The following is a 16,449-nucleotide window of genomic DNA, read 5'->3' as shown; positions in this document are numbered from 1 at the left end:
TGAGCATTATCTTAGAGTAAGTTTACTTACTCTATGGAATTATACATGCTACTAATGGGATTGGCTTATACAAGGTTTGTTCTGTTAGTAATCAAACTTTTTAAAACTCTCTTATATTTAAATCATATAAGATTAACTGTTAATTTCTTCATTGTGACATTTTAAAACCTTTTCAAACCATTTCAATCAGTTTGAAATGCTGTTCTAATATTTTGGGGAATAAGAAGAAGTCAGGCAGAGACAAAATTGGGTTTTAGGGGGGAGAGGCAGTGTTGCTATTTACACATTCCAACATTAATGCTTGATCTAGCATAATGTCATGGTGAAGCGCCTATAGTTGTCTAGATTTTATCCAGAATTAATTAAGGGTAGGAGTAGTAGGAGGAATGACTGTGGCCTGCAAGGGTAATCGATTTGGTGTCATTTTACCCAACTTTCAGAAGAAGTCTCTGGGCATACTTGCAGTTGGCATAGCAGTGTAGGAAAAGTTCCTTTGTAGCGAGGAGGAGATGCTAAAAATTAGTACAGGAAGGAAACAAAGGACTGTGACTATCAAATTTGGTCTGCTTGCCTCTTGGTCTAGGCCTGTTCAATGCTAGTCTGGTCATCTAGTAAAAGTTAATTTGTATGTCGGAGCAGCAGTGGTTCCAGGATAGGGACACTAGGGGGTCTCCTCTCATTATATATTCAACAACTGAACAAAAGTAACAAACATTTTATCTAGTGTAAAGTAGATACCCAAGGGAGGGGCCATAGCCTCCCCTAGCCCCTCTCTGGATTCGCTGCTTTGTAGGTGGTGCTAAAAATTGTTGATACTTACCGTATATGTCTGAATATAGTCCCCCCTTTTTTCCAAAAATGCCTGTGGTAAAAGTAAAGGGGGGGACTATATTCAAATGCATTTTTTTAACTTTTCCCAAAACTGAAGTCTCAAAATTAGGGGGGGACTATATTCGGAGAAATACGGTAAATGATTTTAGTGTAATGCTTGACAGTTTTTAAGTATTGCTCTTGGGGACAGGGGCGCAGTTAGGAATTAAGGCTAGGGTGTTTTAGGCGCAACTAATCCTGGGGGGTATGGAGAACCTGCCAGGGTAAGCGGGAGGTGTGGGGGCCCTTCCCCAGAAAATTATAAGATAAATGGTTCAAAATGGTGAGTTTTTTGGCTGTCTAAATAGTTTAATGTTTTGTTTGTTAGTTATCCTCCTAGTATTAGAACTACAAAATTTGTAACTTTACAAAATTTGTCACGTTAAAATATTTTTATAATAAATATAAAAATTCTTTGAGCTCTGGGAGGGGTTTTATCCCCCAAAACCCCCCTTGTTGTGCCACTGCTTGGGGAGGACAATATTTAGGGAGTTGGCCTAAGTTTACTTATGGGACTAGATATTGGTTAATCTGTTCTTTTGGACAACTTGCTCATTTTTGACAGTGCACCTATTGAATCAGGCAAAACTTTGGGTTATGAAGAAATATGGTGGGGCAAAGCAAAACTGAGGCAAAATACAGGGAAATCTTTTAAGGATTGGTTTAAAGTATACCAGGACTAGCCGCGGTGATAACTTTTATGGGAGTCACCCGCAATGCACAATCGTGCGAAAGATCCACAGAGGAAAAATCATTCGCCTTGACCGGGATTCGAACCCGGATCCCCTGATTTCCGGTTGAGTGCTTTAGCCAGTTAAGCTATCAAGGCGTCATTCTTCCCTGTGGATATTTTCGGACACTACCGGACAAGGTCTTGCTGGACTGCTGAGCATATGATGCCACAAGCTGTCCAAATAGTGCGCACAGCGCCACAGCCGGAGAGATTTTTCCTCTGTGGATCTTTTGCACGATTGTGCATTGCGGGTGACTTCCGTAAAAGTTATCCCCGCGGCTAGTTCCGGTATACTTTAAACTAGTCTAGAGCGAACACCTCTTTGTGTTCTATGTCCGGGCCTGCTCTACGGCTGTGGCGCTGTGCGCACGATTTGGACTGCTTGTGGCATCATATGCTCAGCAGTCCAGCAACATCTTGTCCGGTAGTGTCCAAAAATATCCACAGGGAAGAATGACGCCTCGATAGCTTAACTGGCTAAAGCACTCGACCGGAAATCGGGGGGGGATCCGGGTTCGAATCCCGGTTAAGGCGAATGATTTTTTCTCTGTTACGGCACCATCTCGGGATAGGTACTGCTTTCAGAGGAACATCAAATTGCATCCAAAACTATTTGATATCATCTATCAGTTAGTTCAATTTATGAAAGGAAAAATAAGAAAAGAAATAAGCAACAACATTTTTGGCATTACTGCTTGACAAAACACCAGATAGAAGCAATAAATCACAGCTGTACCCACCTTTAGAGCATGTATAAGGCAAAACTCCTGGTTCAAGAACTATTTCTTTCTCATATCAGCACAGTTTTCCTTCTTTGTGTTTTATCAAAGTCGTACTGCTACGCTTGCTTTATACTGCAGACAAAATTTTTAAATATATTCTATTGTGCCACGAAGGCTAATGGAATGTATAAGAGTAATTTCTAGTGAAGGGTGTTAATTCAATGAAATATGATACAATACTCTGAAAGATGTCGATAATCAAAAGGTAGAAAATCATTTTTAACTGTGATTATTTTATGTAAACAAATTATATTACCATATTATTATGAATTGTTCATAATTTTTCAATCCTAGAATTTATTTTCAATTTTTAAACAGAGCGTTAATAATAGATATTAACTTTTATGTGAGGGATGCATAATTACTTGAGAATTTACAGCTTACCTGAGGTCGATCATCACCTCACACCATCCTACCACTTGAGTGCGCTTATTGTTCCACGCAAAGAAAAGTTTGGTTTCTATCAGAATAAACCCTTAAAATCCTTTAGGCTCCTCAACAAGTTGTAAATTTGTTGTAAATATAAGTTTTTTTTTACGTATTAAGACCTGTTCATTACTAAGAATAAAGGCAGCAATGCAAGGTGGCAATAAGAAAAAGTTCTGCTTTATATCATGTATTGATTTTGTTTGTGTCTCTGTATGTTGGTGTATTTTCAAAAGTATGTGACTGCAGTAATATTGAATGAGTCATTTTTATGATGCTTTCTCTCACCATGGATACTCAGAGGAAGCCTTCGGGACAGTAGATTGTATGGGTGAGTAGTTGTCTAAAATTTCAAGCATGAAATACTTGTTGATATTTACATTTATGAGTATTATGAAGATGGCTTATAAGCATGTCATGCAGTTGCTCTGAAATGCATATTTCCATTATTGCAAGGTTAATGTTTCATGTTAATCCATTTTTTCCTTGTTGTATTTAGTGAGTGTTTTTTGTCTTCGTGCTTTCTACTCTTGGCTCAACCTCGTCCTCTTCATCAGCTTATCTCCTTAGTTATGTTCAAAGATCTAATTTTACTGTCTTTTCTTGGATGACATTTCCTTTTCGTGTACTTTAGTACAGTAGGTAGGTACGTAATCTATGCATTTTTCATCTGTAGAGAATCACTCATTTACAGAAAAACTTTCTTTAGGAGCTATTAGATTTTACAGACTTGGATTTCCTTGATAAGTAAGATGAAATTTAAGCCTAGACTGGTCTGAGGAAAATTTGTTTCAATGGAAGAATGTCCTTCATAAATGAATCTCAATTGATCCAAATGTGTTTCTCCATGTTTAATGATTTATGTTATTTTAAACCTTTAACCATTAAATATTAGTGATTGGGTAATTATGTGACCTTTAGATAGATATTTGCCGTAGATATATATTGCTCAGTTCCAATTGAAAATTTTCTGGGGTAAATTAAGAGAAACTATTTCATGAGTGATATGGTATGGGTAATTTCAGACTTACGTACTTGCTTTCTAATATGTGTATCTGCACCAGCTTATGCACCTGATAAATTGGGCAACAGCATCAATTAATCAAATTATCATAAGTCTTGAGCACTGGTGATGTTTTGTCTCCAAATTGTTCTCAGTAATCATAGTATTTTAGATTTAAATGACTTATAATTGAGCTCATAAAAATATATTGTAAATATTTCATATCATATAAATTCAGCTCGCCTTAACATTGGCTTCTTGAGCAAAAACTTGTCTTTCACTCCTAGCTCATCATTATGATTCTGCTGCAGTGAGAGATACTGTTCTATAGTATCTGTTTTGATTTGCACAACTTAATTGAAGCTGAGAAAATGATAGCTAATACCTACATTTCCCAGGGAATTGTATTCATTATAAAGTGGATTCCATCTTGTTGCCCCAATGCAGAATGAAATTTATTCTGGATCAAGGAATTGAAGGCCAGACTTACCTAGTCCAATGCTCATGATTCTTTGACTCAATATTATTGAAAGTGTGAATTTCTTTTCCTAATAATTTCAACCCAATAATTCAATCCTTATCTCAAGCTGATGTCTCAGGGCTGAATTGGCACACAATTCTTTGGTATAAATTAAATATTTATTGTGCCTGTTATCTTTAGGTTTGACAATACTGTGATGGATTAAAAAAATGAGTTCCCTGAATTCTGTAAGCAGTATTTTGCTTGATACAGAAAATAAGACTGAATCTCCATCCAAAATCTAAACATCAATGAGTTTGATGCTACCTTAATAATTATCATAATTGAAGTGGTAAATGATTTATAGAGATTGAAATATTTTTGTGTAATTTTTATTTATTTTCGTATTGCATTTTAAATGTTGATGGAAATTATGGCATGTGATGCATAGCTTGTGATTGTTCAGGTGTACTTGTCAACTAGCCACCATGAGGAAGAAGTGGATGGGATGTACTAATAGCTAGAGGAAATAATTAAGGAAATAATGGGTAGGAAAAATCTCTTAACAGTGATAGAATTGTATCCTGGTAGAGGGAGGGATGTGAATGAAATGGGGAAAAACTTTGATTAGGGTGGAGAAATAGCCAGGGTTAGAAAGCAGTAGGATTTACTGAAAAAAAGCTATTTATAACAAGTGGATGATTCCCTATGGGTGTGGGTACTCATATATGAGTCCTGAGGTATGGGAAGGCAAATCAGATGGATTTATAGTGCAAAAGAAGTTTTTTAACATGGAAAAACTCATTCAGCTTCCTTGTAGGAGATGTGGATTTGGACTCCAATATAGGGCTATTGGGATGTGACATGAGTTTCAAAAGGCTTAGAAACACCTGAAGGGTGAGGATATGGAGTAGAAAAAACTGAGAGGAGAGAAAGTGTGGAATAATAATTTTGTTATTCCCAGAGGTATCACATGTACAGGTGACAATAGAAGTATTAAAAAAATTGATAAATAATAATACATAGTTATAATAAAACAATTAAATCAATCAGGCTATAGTAGTTGTTGCTCAGTAAATGCTTCTTCAGAGCATTCTTAAATGGTACAGGTGGAAGACATTTGATATTATGTGGTAATTTGTTATAGATTTTGGATAGGAGAATAAGGGTCCTTTTTTGCAGAAAGTGCTGGGGTAGTCTTTCAGATGAATGTCATTAGTCAATCTAGTTGTATTTTTATGAAGAGAGCCATGTTTTGGAAAGTATTCAGGGTTGTTTTTAACAAAGGAGGCACAATTAACCCTTTTGCGCTGGATGTCGGGTGAAGCCGACAGGCATTTTCATATGCAGAACACCTGATGTCGGGTATAGCTGTCGTGGATTTTTCAATGCAAACGACCAAATGTCGACTCTGGCCAATGTGAGGGAAGGGAAGTGACTGCTGAGGTAGCAATTATCTGATGCATTCCGGCCTGGCCTGAGACCCAGCTTAGAGAGTCCTTAGGGCCACTCCACAGCAATTAAGCTTGATTCTAAAACTCATTTATGATCATCCTCACCTCAGGAATCAGTTGCGAAGTGGTTTTATTGTCAATAGTTTTTTCAATGATATATTATGTTGCATACTAAATTTTTTTTAACCTTTGCAATGAATTCTTCATTTTGTTCTGTGCGTAAGAAATTTTAGCATAAAAAATAATGGACTTTTGAAATTATAGTCTTTATGTTCACCTATGAAACTATAGACCTTATGTTCACCAACTTTGTCATCATTAACGCTAGAAATCCGTTTAAAATTCCACTATGCTGAAATAAATTTTCCTAATTCTTTTGAAGAGTAAATTATTGGAAATCAAATGCAGTATTTGTTTGAAAAAAACACTGGTAATGCAATAAGTTGACCGTGGGGGGGTTAGAGGGTCTAGACCAGTGGCCAGGGTAAGGGATGGGGGACCTAATTAAGTTGGGTCCCTAATCTGAGGGACGAAAATACCAGGGTTACTCCACCCCAAAAAAAGAGCTCTGTACAGAGAGTTTAAAAATATTCTCATGCTACTTGTAGCATGGAAAATGTTTTCCAATCGTAGGCACTGACAGGAAAGGGTTGAGTATGTACAGTGATGGGAATGTTAGAATTTTCAGATCATTATAAAGTGTTAAGCCAGGTGATTGCATGAAATAATGTTGAAGTACATATGAGGAGGAATTAGGTTTGCAAGAATTGCCTTGAGAAAATATTCCTCTGGACCGGGAATCGAACCACGGACCTTTGGCTTTCTGGGCCACTGCGCAGACCACTATGCTATCCAGGTTCTTTAATTCCCTTGGCAATTATTCCAAGGCTCATGGTACTAGGTGTTAGGAATTAGGTTGGTATGGTGGCTAGCATGCTGGCTTTCCACTATTTGGTTCCACCTCCAATGCAATGGTGGTGATATACATTTTTCCCGAGATTTCTCGATCCCCACTTGAGTAGTGCTTTGTAGAGGGCTCCTAAAGTACAGCATTCAGTCCTTTGGACAGGACGTTATGCCGTGGTCCCCTTGGCACCTATAATTAAGAGAAGGTCAATGTTGATGCCATATTTCTCTCTGCCCTTCCCTCACAGAGCAAATGACCTCAGTTGTCCATCGCCTCCCCCAGTAACATACCAAGAGCGTGGGTGAAGGTTAAGAGAATGCCAAAGGTAGAGAAAGTTAGCAAACGGGTGGGAGAAGATAAAAGCAGAAACATCAAATACATACAGTGGCATCGGATTTAAATGGATATATGGAGAGCAAAATCATTAAAAAGCACAGATGGTGAAATAAAAGATTAGGAAGAAGAGGAGGAGAGAAGGAAGTGGAAGCTTTTAGGTATAGGGAGAGACTTGAGAAAGAATTTGAAAAAAAGCGATAGATGGAGATAATGAGATTAATATATAGGATGAAAGGTAATAGGCCTTATTGTGAACTAAAGAGGGAATGTTCAATATGGGAGGGAATTCAGACCAGGTTGTTTTGTATTATACTTCATGTGAACCTATCTTAAACAACCAATTTCAAAGTTTCACCAATCAGTGGTGGGGCATAAGAGGGCTAGAGCCCCCTCCTTGGGTATCCAATTTACACTAGATAGAATGGCAATTTTTTCCGACCCCCACTACTGCAGGAATTTTTAACCCCACGTAGCCCCACCTTGTCCCAATTCTGGATCCGCCACTGTCACCATTTATAGTCCTCTGAGGAAATACCATATTGATACTTCAAAAATTTGGATGCCATGATTTTGGATGGAAATTTGTGTCCATGAAGTTTTATTAATATGACTGGGGCACACTTATGATGTATATTTTTTTGTCATCTATCCAAAGATATCCATGCCAGTATACCAAAAGATATATCTCATCACTATTGGGGTGTACCAAATGCTTTATGCCTTTAATATGTTAAAAGGCCAAATATTCAATTCCATTCATTTATAATTGAAAAGTGATAGTTGATCTGAGGGATTCATCAGTAAAACTAAAACAAATTATAGATGAAATTATTTCTGTAATATTGTTCAGAAAAATAAAAAAAATGTCTGTAGGAATTCAATGCACTGCACATATGTATCACTCTATCATTGAAACAATTCTGCATCAGTTCTCTTTTGCAGCCAGTCATACTTTACGGTCATATTTTCTTTATTTTGTTTTTCATAGCTGTTTTATGTGTAATGTGTTTGATACACTTATGAAATTATGCTCTAATTCATTGACAAAGAATTATCCCTATTGGCAGTTAGGTTGTTCAATATTTTTCATATTCACTTAAGCTTAATTTTCAAGATTAATGCACCAAAAGGAAATCATTTAGAATATGATACTTAAAATTAACATGTAATCTTTCCATAAAATATTGTAATGTGATTGCAAGGCTTAACTTTTTTGGGTCCTCATTATTAATACTATCTACTTTCTAACTATTTCAGAGAATTGGTTGTTTAATAATATTATGAATTGGTTATAAAATTCTTGTCTTCGTTGCTTGACAACCATGCATAATTTTCAGGGCTAGGGATAATATTTTTAGCATATGCCAGCTACTTCATATGAAGTGATCAGCTTAGTTTTACTTATTTTTGAGCTGAATGATATTTAAAGGTATTCATAATTTTAAAATAGCTTTGTGATTCGATTGTCTAGGCATGAAGAAAGAAACGGGCAGGAATTTAGTCTTAGCACTTACATATGTATATAAATTTAAAAAAAATCAGCTAAGTTCTGTCTCGCTCTTACCATTAGAACATATATTGTGCACATAAAAGTAAACTGTAATTTCATTACCTTTTCATTCATACTTTTTACACACATTAGGATTGAGACAAAGTAATTGCTACAGCTCCAGGATTAGATGCGAGTGGCGGATCACATAAAGAAAGGTACTCTGAATTTGCTCTGCTCAACGTGAAGCCCTGATGGTGCTAATAAGGACCAAAACAGCACGTCGGAGGGAATAGCAACATGGCAAATGATATGACGGCTATTGAAGCTGACTGAGAGAGGGCGAGTGAGCCTTAAAGGCCTTGAGCAGTCGGCCTTTAATGGAAGTGTATTCGATTTCAGGATAGAGGAGAGTGCTGCCGCGAGCAAAGAGACCATCAGTGGAAACGAAGAGACCCCTCTCAATCCATCCAACAGCATCAAAGTTTCCATGCGCCATGAGCCAAAGCCTGAGAAGTAGATGTGTGCGTTTTTTTATTTGTTTGGTTCACTATGGCGGAAGAATGTGTTTATTCTGTTGGAGCACCAAATATACATATGGATGGATATACCTACTACATATTTTTCAAACTTGCATGGTTTTTTTAAGCTACATTACCCATAGAGTACTGAATTTGATTGTAGTAAATTTTAATGACTTTTGAAGACTTGATACCTACTTTTTTCATGGATTTCCCGGCTATTTTACTAGCTGGGAATTTATTTTGTGGCGGCAGATATGTATATTTGTGCTGTGGCAGTAGACATATTTCTTTGATTTGAAAATAGAATGATTGATATTCAAAGTTGGTATTGCAAATCATTTAGGCGTGTTATCTTCTTTTTAATCTTTTAACCATTCAATTATTTTTTGTTTGAACGGTAGCTCAAGAGTTATTTGAGGAATGTAAATTGTGTGTGTATATTTTAATTTGGCCTCTCCATCCTTTTTGATTTTTGATTTTTTTTTTCGGATTGACCCCCTTAACAGATATATCTAAAACTCCAAAGTTATGCAGGTTGCCCCTCTAATCACCTCTTTACCTATGCATTATAATTTGATCATCTTCAAAGCATCTTCGTACGCATTCGCGGACAGGGAAAGTGGAACATAACCATTTGTGAGTGCCTCACAATCGAAATAACAAACTGCCGACAAGAGAGGTAGGTCAGCGAGAGGATATAAATATCGCCGAGGGAACTATGATCATTATCTTTTATCTCTTATGTGAGGAACCAACAGAGAATTTTCACACATTTTATCAAAGCTGGCACCTTGAAATTTTGTCAGGGCTACATTTGCAGCATCCTTTGAAGGCAATAGACTGATACTTGGCTCCATTCATACTCTGAATCAATCATCTCTCTAACCTCTGACTCAGTCTCTCTCTCTGTTTATCTCTGGACCTTCATTTCTTGTGTCTCATTTATATATATTCTGAGGTAGTTAATGTAATACTGTTGCTCTCACCTTTTTGCACCTGCGAGGCATGGCATCACCACATGTTTTATTTCCCATCTTACTATGTCTTATGGCATTCCATTTCCTTCCATCGCATTCATCACGGGCATTGTCTTCTCCTTCCTGATAACCCGATTTCCTAAACTTCCTTCCGCCTCCTCCAACTCCGTCACCCAGTTCATCCTTGTCAGGACTCCTTTTATGTTTTCTGTTTGCATAGCTTACCCAAACCAGGTGTTGCCGACTCTTTCTTCCAGGAGCATGTTAAACTGTGTGAATGCGTTAGAGCAACGCATGCCAGCAGATCAGGCAGCCTTAATGATGGAGGATAAGCCACCGACTGAAACATGTAAGCACCGTTAAATATCGCTGCTCTGCCAAACTAACTCGTCTTTCTCTCTCTCTCTCTCACTCACTCACTGAAAAAAAACTGCTCACACTGAAATGTCCCCAATGCCCCTCTGACACACAGCCCGAAAGGAATGATTAGAGTGAGTGTGCCTCAATGTTGCCCTTTCCTGTTTTGTCCAGGAAACCGAGTGTTCCCACGTCCCCCGTACGTGTCACCCAATGTTCTGTCTATTGCACTCACATATACGTTCATGTGCATGTGAGTGTGTTCCATTTCACACATGTCTGTTATTGAATAAATAGGGGTGAAGAGGCATAGTCCTCGTGGAAGAAAGCCTCTCTGAAACCATAATTCACGATCAACTCATCCATCACCACAGCCAATGATTCACTCCTCCATCAATGTTCATATTCATTGTTTTATGTTACCTCGCCAGTGAAAATAATAATATATTTGACATAGGTAGTAGTAAATAAAAATATAATTTTCTAGATATAATGACACATGGTGCTTCTCTACACTTCAATTATATTGTAGTTTACATGGAAGATGGATCAATTTATTTGCATATGATACTTTGTTTGCACCTATGTTGATTGGATCAGGCCAAAGTTTAAGTCATGGATTGTAGTGTGATTTGTTGCATGCTTTTTTTCTACTTGTATCTTGTGTGATGCATGGCCCAATTATGTTAGACTTTAATTATTTTGTCTGCATTGTATTTATCTAACAATAAGCACTCTTGAGCACAAATTTTATCATTGTATATTTCATGACTGTTCCGCATGTTCCTCTCATTTTAATTGCTGTCAATAATTATTATGTATCATGTAAAATTGTGTAAATTGTGTTTACAAAAATTTTCATATGTAAATTGTCCTGTTGCACAATGACAGCCTCCATGGGCTGTGTTTTAAATATTTCATCTCAAATGACTCAATGAGATAATTTTTCATCTATACTAAATCTCCTGCTATTGAATATTAATATTAGCTTAAGGATTTGCCTTATCAAATATCCTAGTTTTGAAAAGTTTGAATTATTCTTTGTGATAAAAATGGTATCAACTTTTATATTTTATTCAATGCATTTCTGCTGTGGTATTTATTTATGTTTTTTGGAATAATGTATATTTGAGTTGGTGTGGTGTGCTTTTGGACCATTATTTTGTAATCCATTTTTGGTTTGAATATATATCTTCTACATTTTTTCAGGATCTTTTGCCTGTGTAATTACTACCTTTCCTGTTTTTATTTTTATAGTATATTTGAAGTTTTTCCCATTCAGATTTCACCCTCTTCAAAATTTCGTTTTTTTTTTAAAGTCCCATTATTTTGAGTGTTTTAATGTGTCATATTTGTGCATTATTTATTTTTCCCATGTTAGCATCATGTTTACATGTTCAATAATGCAGTAAATACACGAAAAAGCCAAGTTGTTGGCACACCTAGAAAATTTTAGAGAAATGCTTGAAGACATGCTCCCATCTTTCTCATGACTTTTAAGGTTATCCTCTGCCCATACCAAGCTTCTTGGTCATCTTTTTTATACTCTCATCTCACTTCTATCCTTATCCTTTCACAACATTGAGGTCTATTGATTCATTCATTCACGAGTTGGCTGAATTCAATATATTATTCATCCGGCCTATTTTCTTTTATTTCTACTTTTATTTACATGCAGTCCTATTTGACATAGTTAAGTGTAAATAAGACGATGTAATAAGTAAAATGCACACACGTAGGAAATACCTTATTCTAATGGCTGCAGGCTCACAATAATTGGCACACTTTAGGAAAAAGATTTTTTTAAGGATTATTTGGAAATACTGGAAAATTATTTTTTAAGGATTTAGCTTCAGTACCAAAAGGCATCTCTCCAAACAAACTGATTAGCCTTCCATTTGGTAAATGAGATGATGTCTTGGCATAAAATGCTCTTTGTTACTGTATTTTCATGTTCTGGAGTGTGCATGGCCATCACGAAGAAGTTATTTTCCTATACATGTTTATATGCATATGCTATAATCATAATGTGTACATAAGTGTATAAGACGCTGCTGCATAGCCATTATGGAATTATTAGCACTGTTGTAAAGTCTTAAAAAGCAAGATACACATGCTAGTATGATTCCATGACTTTATCTTCAGATAAAATATTTTATGGCCAATGCACAATCACTTCAAGAGCATAGTATGTAGATGTCACCTCCAATAAGGGGTGTTTAGATAGTTAAATAGGTACTATTAATGTACAAAGTACTGGACATAATATGTACTTTTTCATAGTGGTATTTTCAAGGGCTGGCCCAATTAGAGTTATTCCTTTAAAAATGATTTATTCTCAAATATTAAGAGGTCTGCATAGTCTTAAATTGTGGTAATGTGATTCATGAAAATGGCTATCAAACTGATGTTTAATTAGCTATTGTTGGACATAAAACAAAAGTATTGTGGACAGCTGTGATTTTTTTGTCAGGATTTTTTTTGAGAATGGGCCAGAATAGCATCCTGGCATCCGTCTTACAATGAACTTTTATCACAAGGAGGCAGCACCTTTCCAGAGTAATACTTTTGAATATGCTAGCACATTTGTAACACCTTTTAGATCTGATCTCCTAATTCAAGTTGCTCATAAGGGTGCTTCTTTTTAATGCCTATTATGGATAACATGGCATTGTTTCTGGTGGATAATCACGCTAATAATTCACATCTGTCCTTTGGAAGACCCTTTGAGAAAAATATGACCAAGATATGATCATTGAATGTCACGTCAGACTTCCCTACCTTCCTGCTTATGTCAGTCACTTATGCTGCTTATTCTGTCATAGCAATGGTAGATACAGAAAAAAAACTCAAGAGGGGGGTGCAAAAGATGTCTTGAGCCACCTTTATTTTTATCCTATTAAAAAAATAATCAAGTCACATGCAAAGTTTAAGAAAGTTTTATTTAAATTGATAATACATACACATGCACAAGACAGTGCCACCTTATGATGTAAAAAAAGTTACAATTGTGCTTCTGCGATGTTCATGTAATGCTGGCTGACCCGCAAGGGGGGAGTGCATCCCCCATGCCCTCCAGATGTGTCTGCCACTGCCTTATTGTTATACCATCCTCATCTCTAATGGAAGTCAGTTCCTCCAAAAACTTTGGTTATACACTTTTGAATCTTTTTTGCATAGTTTTATAAAACTGTCCAAGCCTTCCTCGCCGTCATGCCCTCCCCAACATAGTCAACCTACCCATCACTCACAAATAGAAGAATTTTTGCGTGGGCAGAATGATTCTTCTTTCTCTATGCACTATCATAACCCGCCTCTGAATCTTCTGTGGAGAATACAGGTTCGATTGCATCGCAACAACCCTCATCCATCTCGTATGTCTTACTCTTTTCCCACCCCCAAAATTAGTTTTCATCCAGAAGCATGATGTCTTCATCCATATTCTTATTTTCCTGTCAGAAATGCTGTATCATTCCAAAAATATCAATGCCAACTCCCAATGCCAACCGGTACACTCGTAGAAAATGTGCTCACTCGACAGACATTACTCCCACCAAAGCAACCAATAAATATGACTCCTTTCAGTTTTTAACTATGCACTATTTTGCAGTTTTGGGCACATCTGGGCCCATAAACTGTTGTTTATTCACTCCAAAGTTGTTGATATTGGTGGCAGGATAAGATTAAGTAAATCACACAATTTCCTGACATTTTCAGTTGAGCTATGAAAAAATAAGCAAGCTATATGTACTCAATTCGTGACAAACAAAACGAAATCAGAAACCGCTCACAAAAGTATTCAAAACCCATACCACGGAGTAGCATTAGGAGGAAGATCGCTTTGTTAGAGGCATGAAATGGAAAAGGCAGCAAGGACTCGAAATCTGCAGAACGGCGCCAACACTCAGGCTTCATTTAGCTTCGGCTGTACTAATCTCAAAGGAGAATGGATCCCCTTCTCACACCAAATTCTCAATAGCAGATGGCAGGATATGATACAATTACATCTATAATCCCTATAAAAACACACAAAAATTAACATACTTGGGGGAGACATTAATATATGCTGAGAATTCCAGTTACCAGTGCAACAGATTCTCAAAACAAATGTGCCTCACCCCCAGGGTGAAACTGCAGCTCCTGGTATGAATGACTCAATGCCGCATCAAATTGACCCTTGCTATAAGATTATAGGGAATGAAGGGAAATGGGATATTTTAATTTGCAAACTGGGTAAACAGCAAATATTCTCATTGTCGCATTGGGTTGAAGATGCTCTCTAAGCCATGAATTATACATCGACAGAGAAATGATGTCTTATGCCTAAACATTGCAGCCGCCTGTGTGTTAGCTGATGCAATGGTTTCATGGCCTTCTCCTGGGATCCTTAAGGCAATGAAACTAACAACGCACACAAAACCCCAAAGCCTTAGATGTCACTTCCATACCGCCTTGTAAATTGAACGTGTCACAGAGATACAACCAACTTTTCTCATTTGCTATACCCGACATTAGTGCAATCAATAAACTCTTTGTTATCAAATGTCCCACATGGGCAATTTTCCTCACACATGTTCTCCACATTTAATCAAGTAAGTCTTTAAAACTACATGATGAAACTTCATGAGGGCATATGCTTTATCATCATTAAGTTGTAGTTTGCATTAACTTAAGTGCTCAATATACTGATAATTACTAATGAGAAGGATTACATAGGGGTCCTTGAACTAGCTTGAATTTTTCAGGCCTTTTTCCTTGTTTTTGTTCATCGTGGACAGTTATCCACTTCTGCATCCCAGAGATAAGCAGGCGTAACTAATAATACAGCCATTGCCCACTGATATATAAAATAATAACAGAGTCAGAAATTGAAATACATATGTTGCATTCTCGAATACAAAACCGTTCGCCTCCATGTTAGCTAATGGGAAAGAACAGGTTAGAGGCATGCACGCCAGCACAAAGAGCAGAGACAGTGCCACTAGCGGCAGATTATGAACGTCTACCCTCCAAATCGGCTTGTTTTCTGTCCAGGCTTATTTTTTCCTATTCACCTGGCCTTTCAGTCTTCCTCCTTATGCCATTCGATGATTCATGCAATGATAAAAAATTAATTGTAATTGTATATCCAACTGGTATATGACCCAATAACTGACACTTTATTAGGGACTTTTGAGGATGCAAAGTCAAAGTGACCTGAGCGAATACCAGTATTGTAGTCCCATTATCTTCTGAAGCCATTGAATATGTTTTAATCATTTGTTGATCTGAAACTTATCATAGAATTTTTAATATAGTATTTTTTGTTTAATTCACCAATAAATTTGGGTGTTTTTGACTTCTTACTGAGTTGTGGGTATTATTCTACCTCAGTGTTCAGTGCTTATCATGGGATTGAAAATGTAAAAAAATAGCCAAGATAGCTTGCCTATATTCTTGGTTGAAGCTTTTGTGTATTATTGCTGTATTTTGTTCAGCTATATATCCCACTAACTTAACTAGAATTGTTACCTAACCTTTTGGGACTGTTCTGGGTCAGTCCATGGGATGTTCCCATAGCTTATGCAACCTGCAGTAGTCAACAAATAATAGAGTGGAAACAGGAAACTATGAGCAGCTCAGCCAAACAGCAGTATACATTTGTACACAGCTTCCCTCCTCCTATGGCTTCCTTAGATTACTTTGCAGAATTACTATTCATTATTTTCCTTTCTCCTAATGTCAGATTGACTCTTTCCAAGAGTAAAGGATGGCATCGCCATCAATCATTGTGTAGTACATAAAAAATATTTGTCACATAAGTATATTGTTTATCCTACATGTCTTGGCCTTTCCATTAAGATGCTTTTGCCGCTGAGCACTATTGTCCGCGCAGCGTGTACTGGACAATTCCAGGTGTGCGATATAACAAAATTTAAATATTCTAAACTTGAAGCCCTAGAAAATGTAATGTTGCAGCTTCGAGAAGAAGAGCATGGCAATCAAAACCATTTCTGCAATTGGATGGTTGACTTGCGCAATGAAAACTCCATGTTCACATTTCAGTTTATAATCCTATTAATTTTGTCGTTTAATAATATTTCTCTTTAATGGTTAAATATTTATCACAACGCATGATACAATGAAACTAA

General features: G+C 36.8%; 1 protein-coding gene across 9 annotated transcripts in view; it reads left to right on the top strand.

Annotated features, from left to right (window-relative positions):
• Positions 1 to 16,449, top strand: part of LOC124159351 (glucose transporter type 1) — a 338,182-nt gene that overhangs the window by 307,642 nt on the left and 14,091 nt on the right. For 5 of the 9 annotated variants that reach the window (XM_046535114.1, XM_046535113.1, XM_046535110.1 and 2 more), the window contains 2 exons: positions 3,113 to 3,142; positions 8,863 to 11,521. In XM_046535114.1, the coding sequence (XP_046391070.1) occupies positions 3,113 to 3,142; positions 8,863 to 8,980 (148 nt within the window). In that variant the 3' untranslated portion in view covers positions 8,981 to 11,521. Of the gene's footprint in view, positions 1 to 3,112; positions 3,143 to 8,613; positions 8,770 to 8,862; positions 11,522 to 16,449 lie in introns of those variants that run through there. The other 4 variants (XM_046535109.1, XM_046535117.1, XM_046535111.1 and 1 more) reach the window with 4 other exon arrangements.

This window comes from Ischnura elegans, chromosome 5, assembly GCF_921293095.1.
Source record: "Ischnura elegans chromosome 5, ioIscEleg1.1, whole genome shotgun sequence".
NCBI lineage: Eukaryota > Metazoa > Arthropoda > Insecta > Odonata > Coenagrionidae > Ischnura > Ischnura elegans.
The sequence above is the reverse complement of the archived record's forward strand: the minus strand, read 5'-3'. Positions and strand labels throughout refer to the sequence as shown.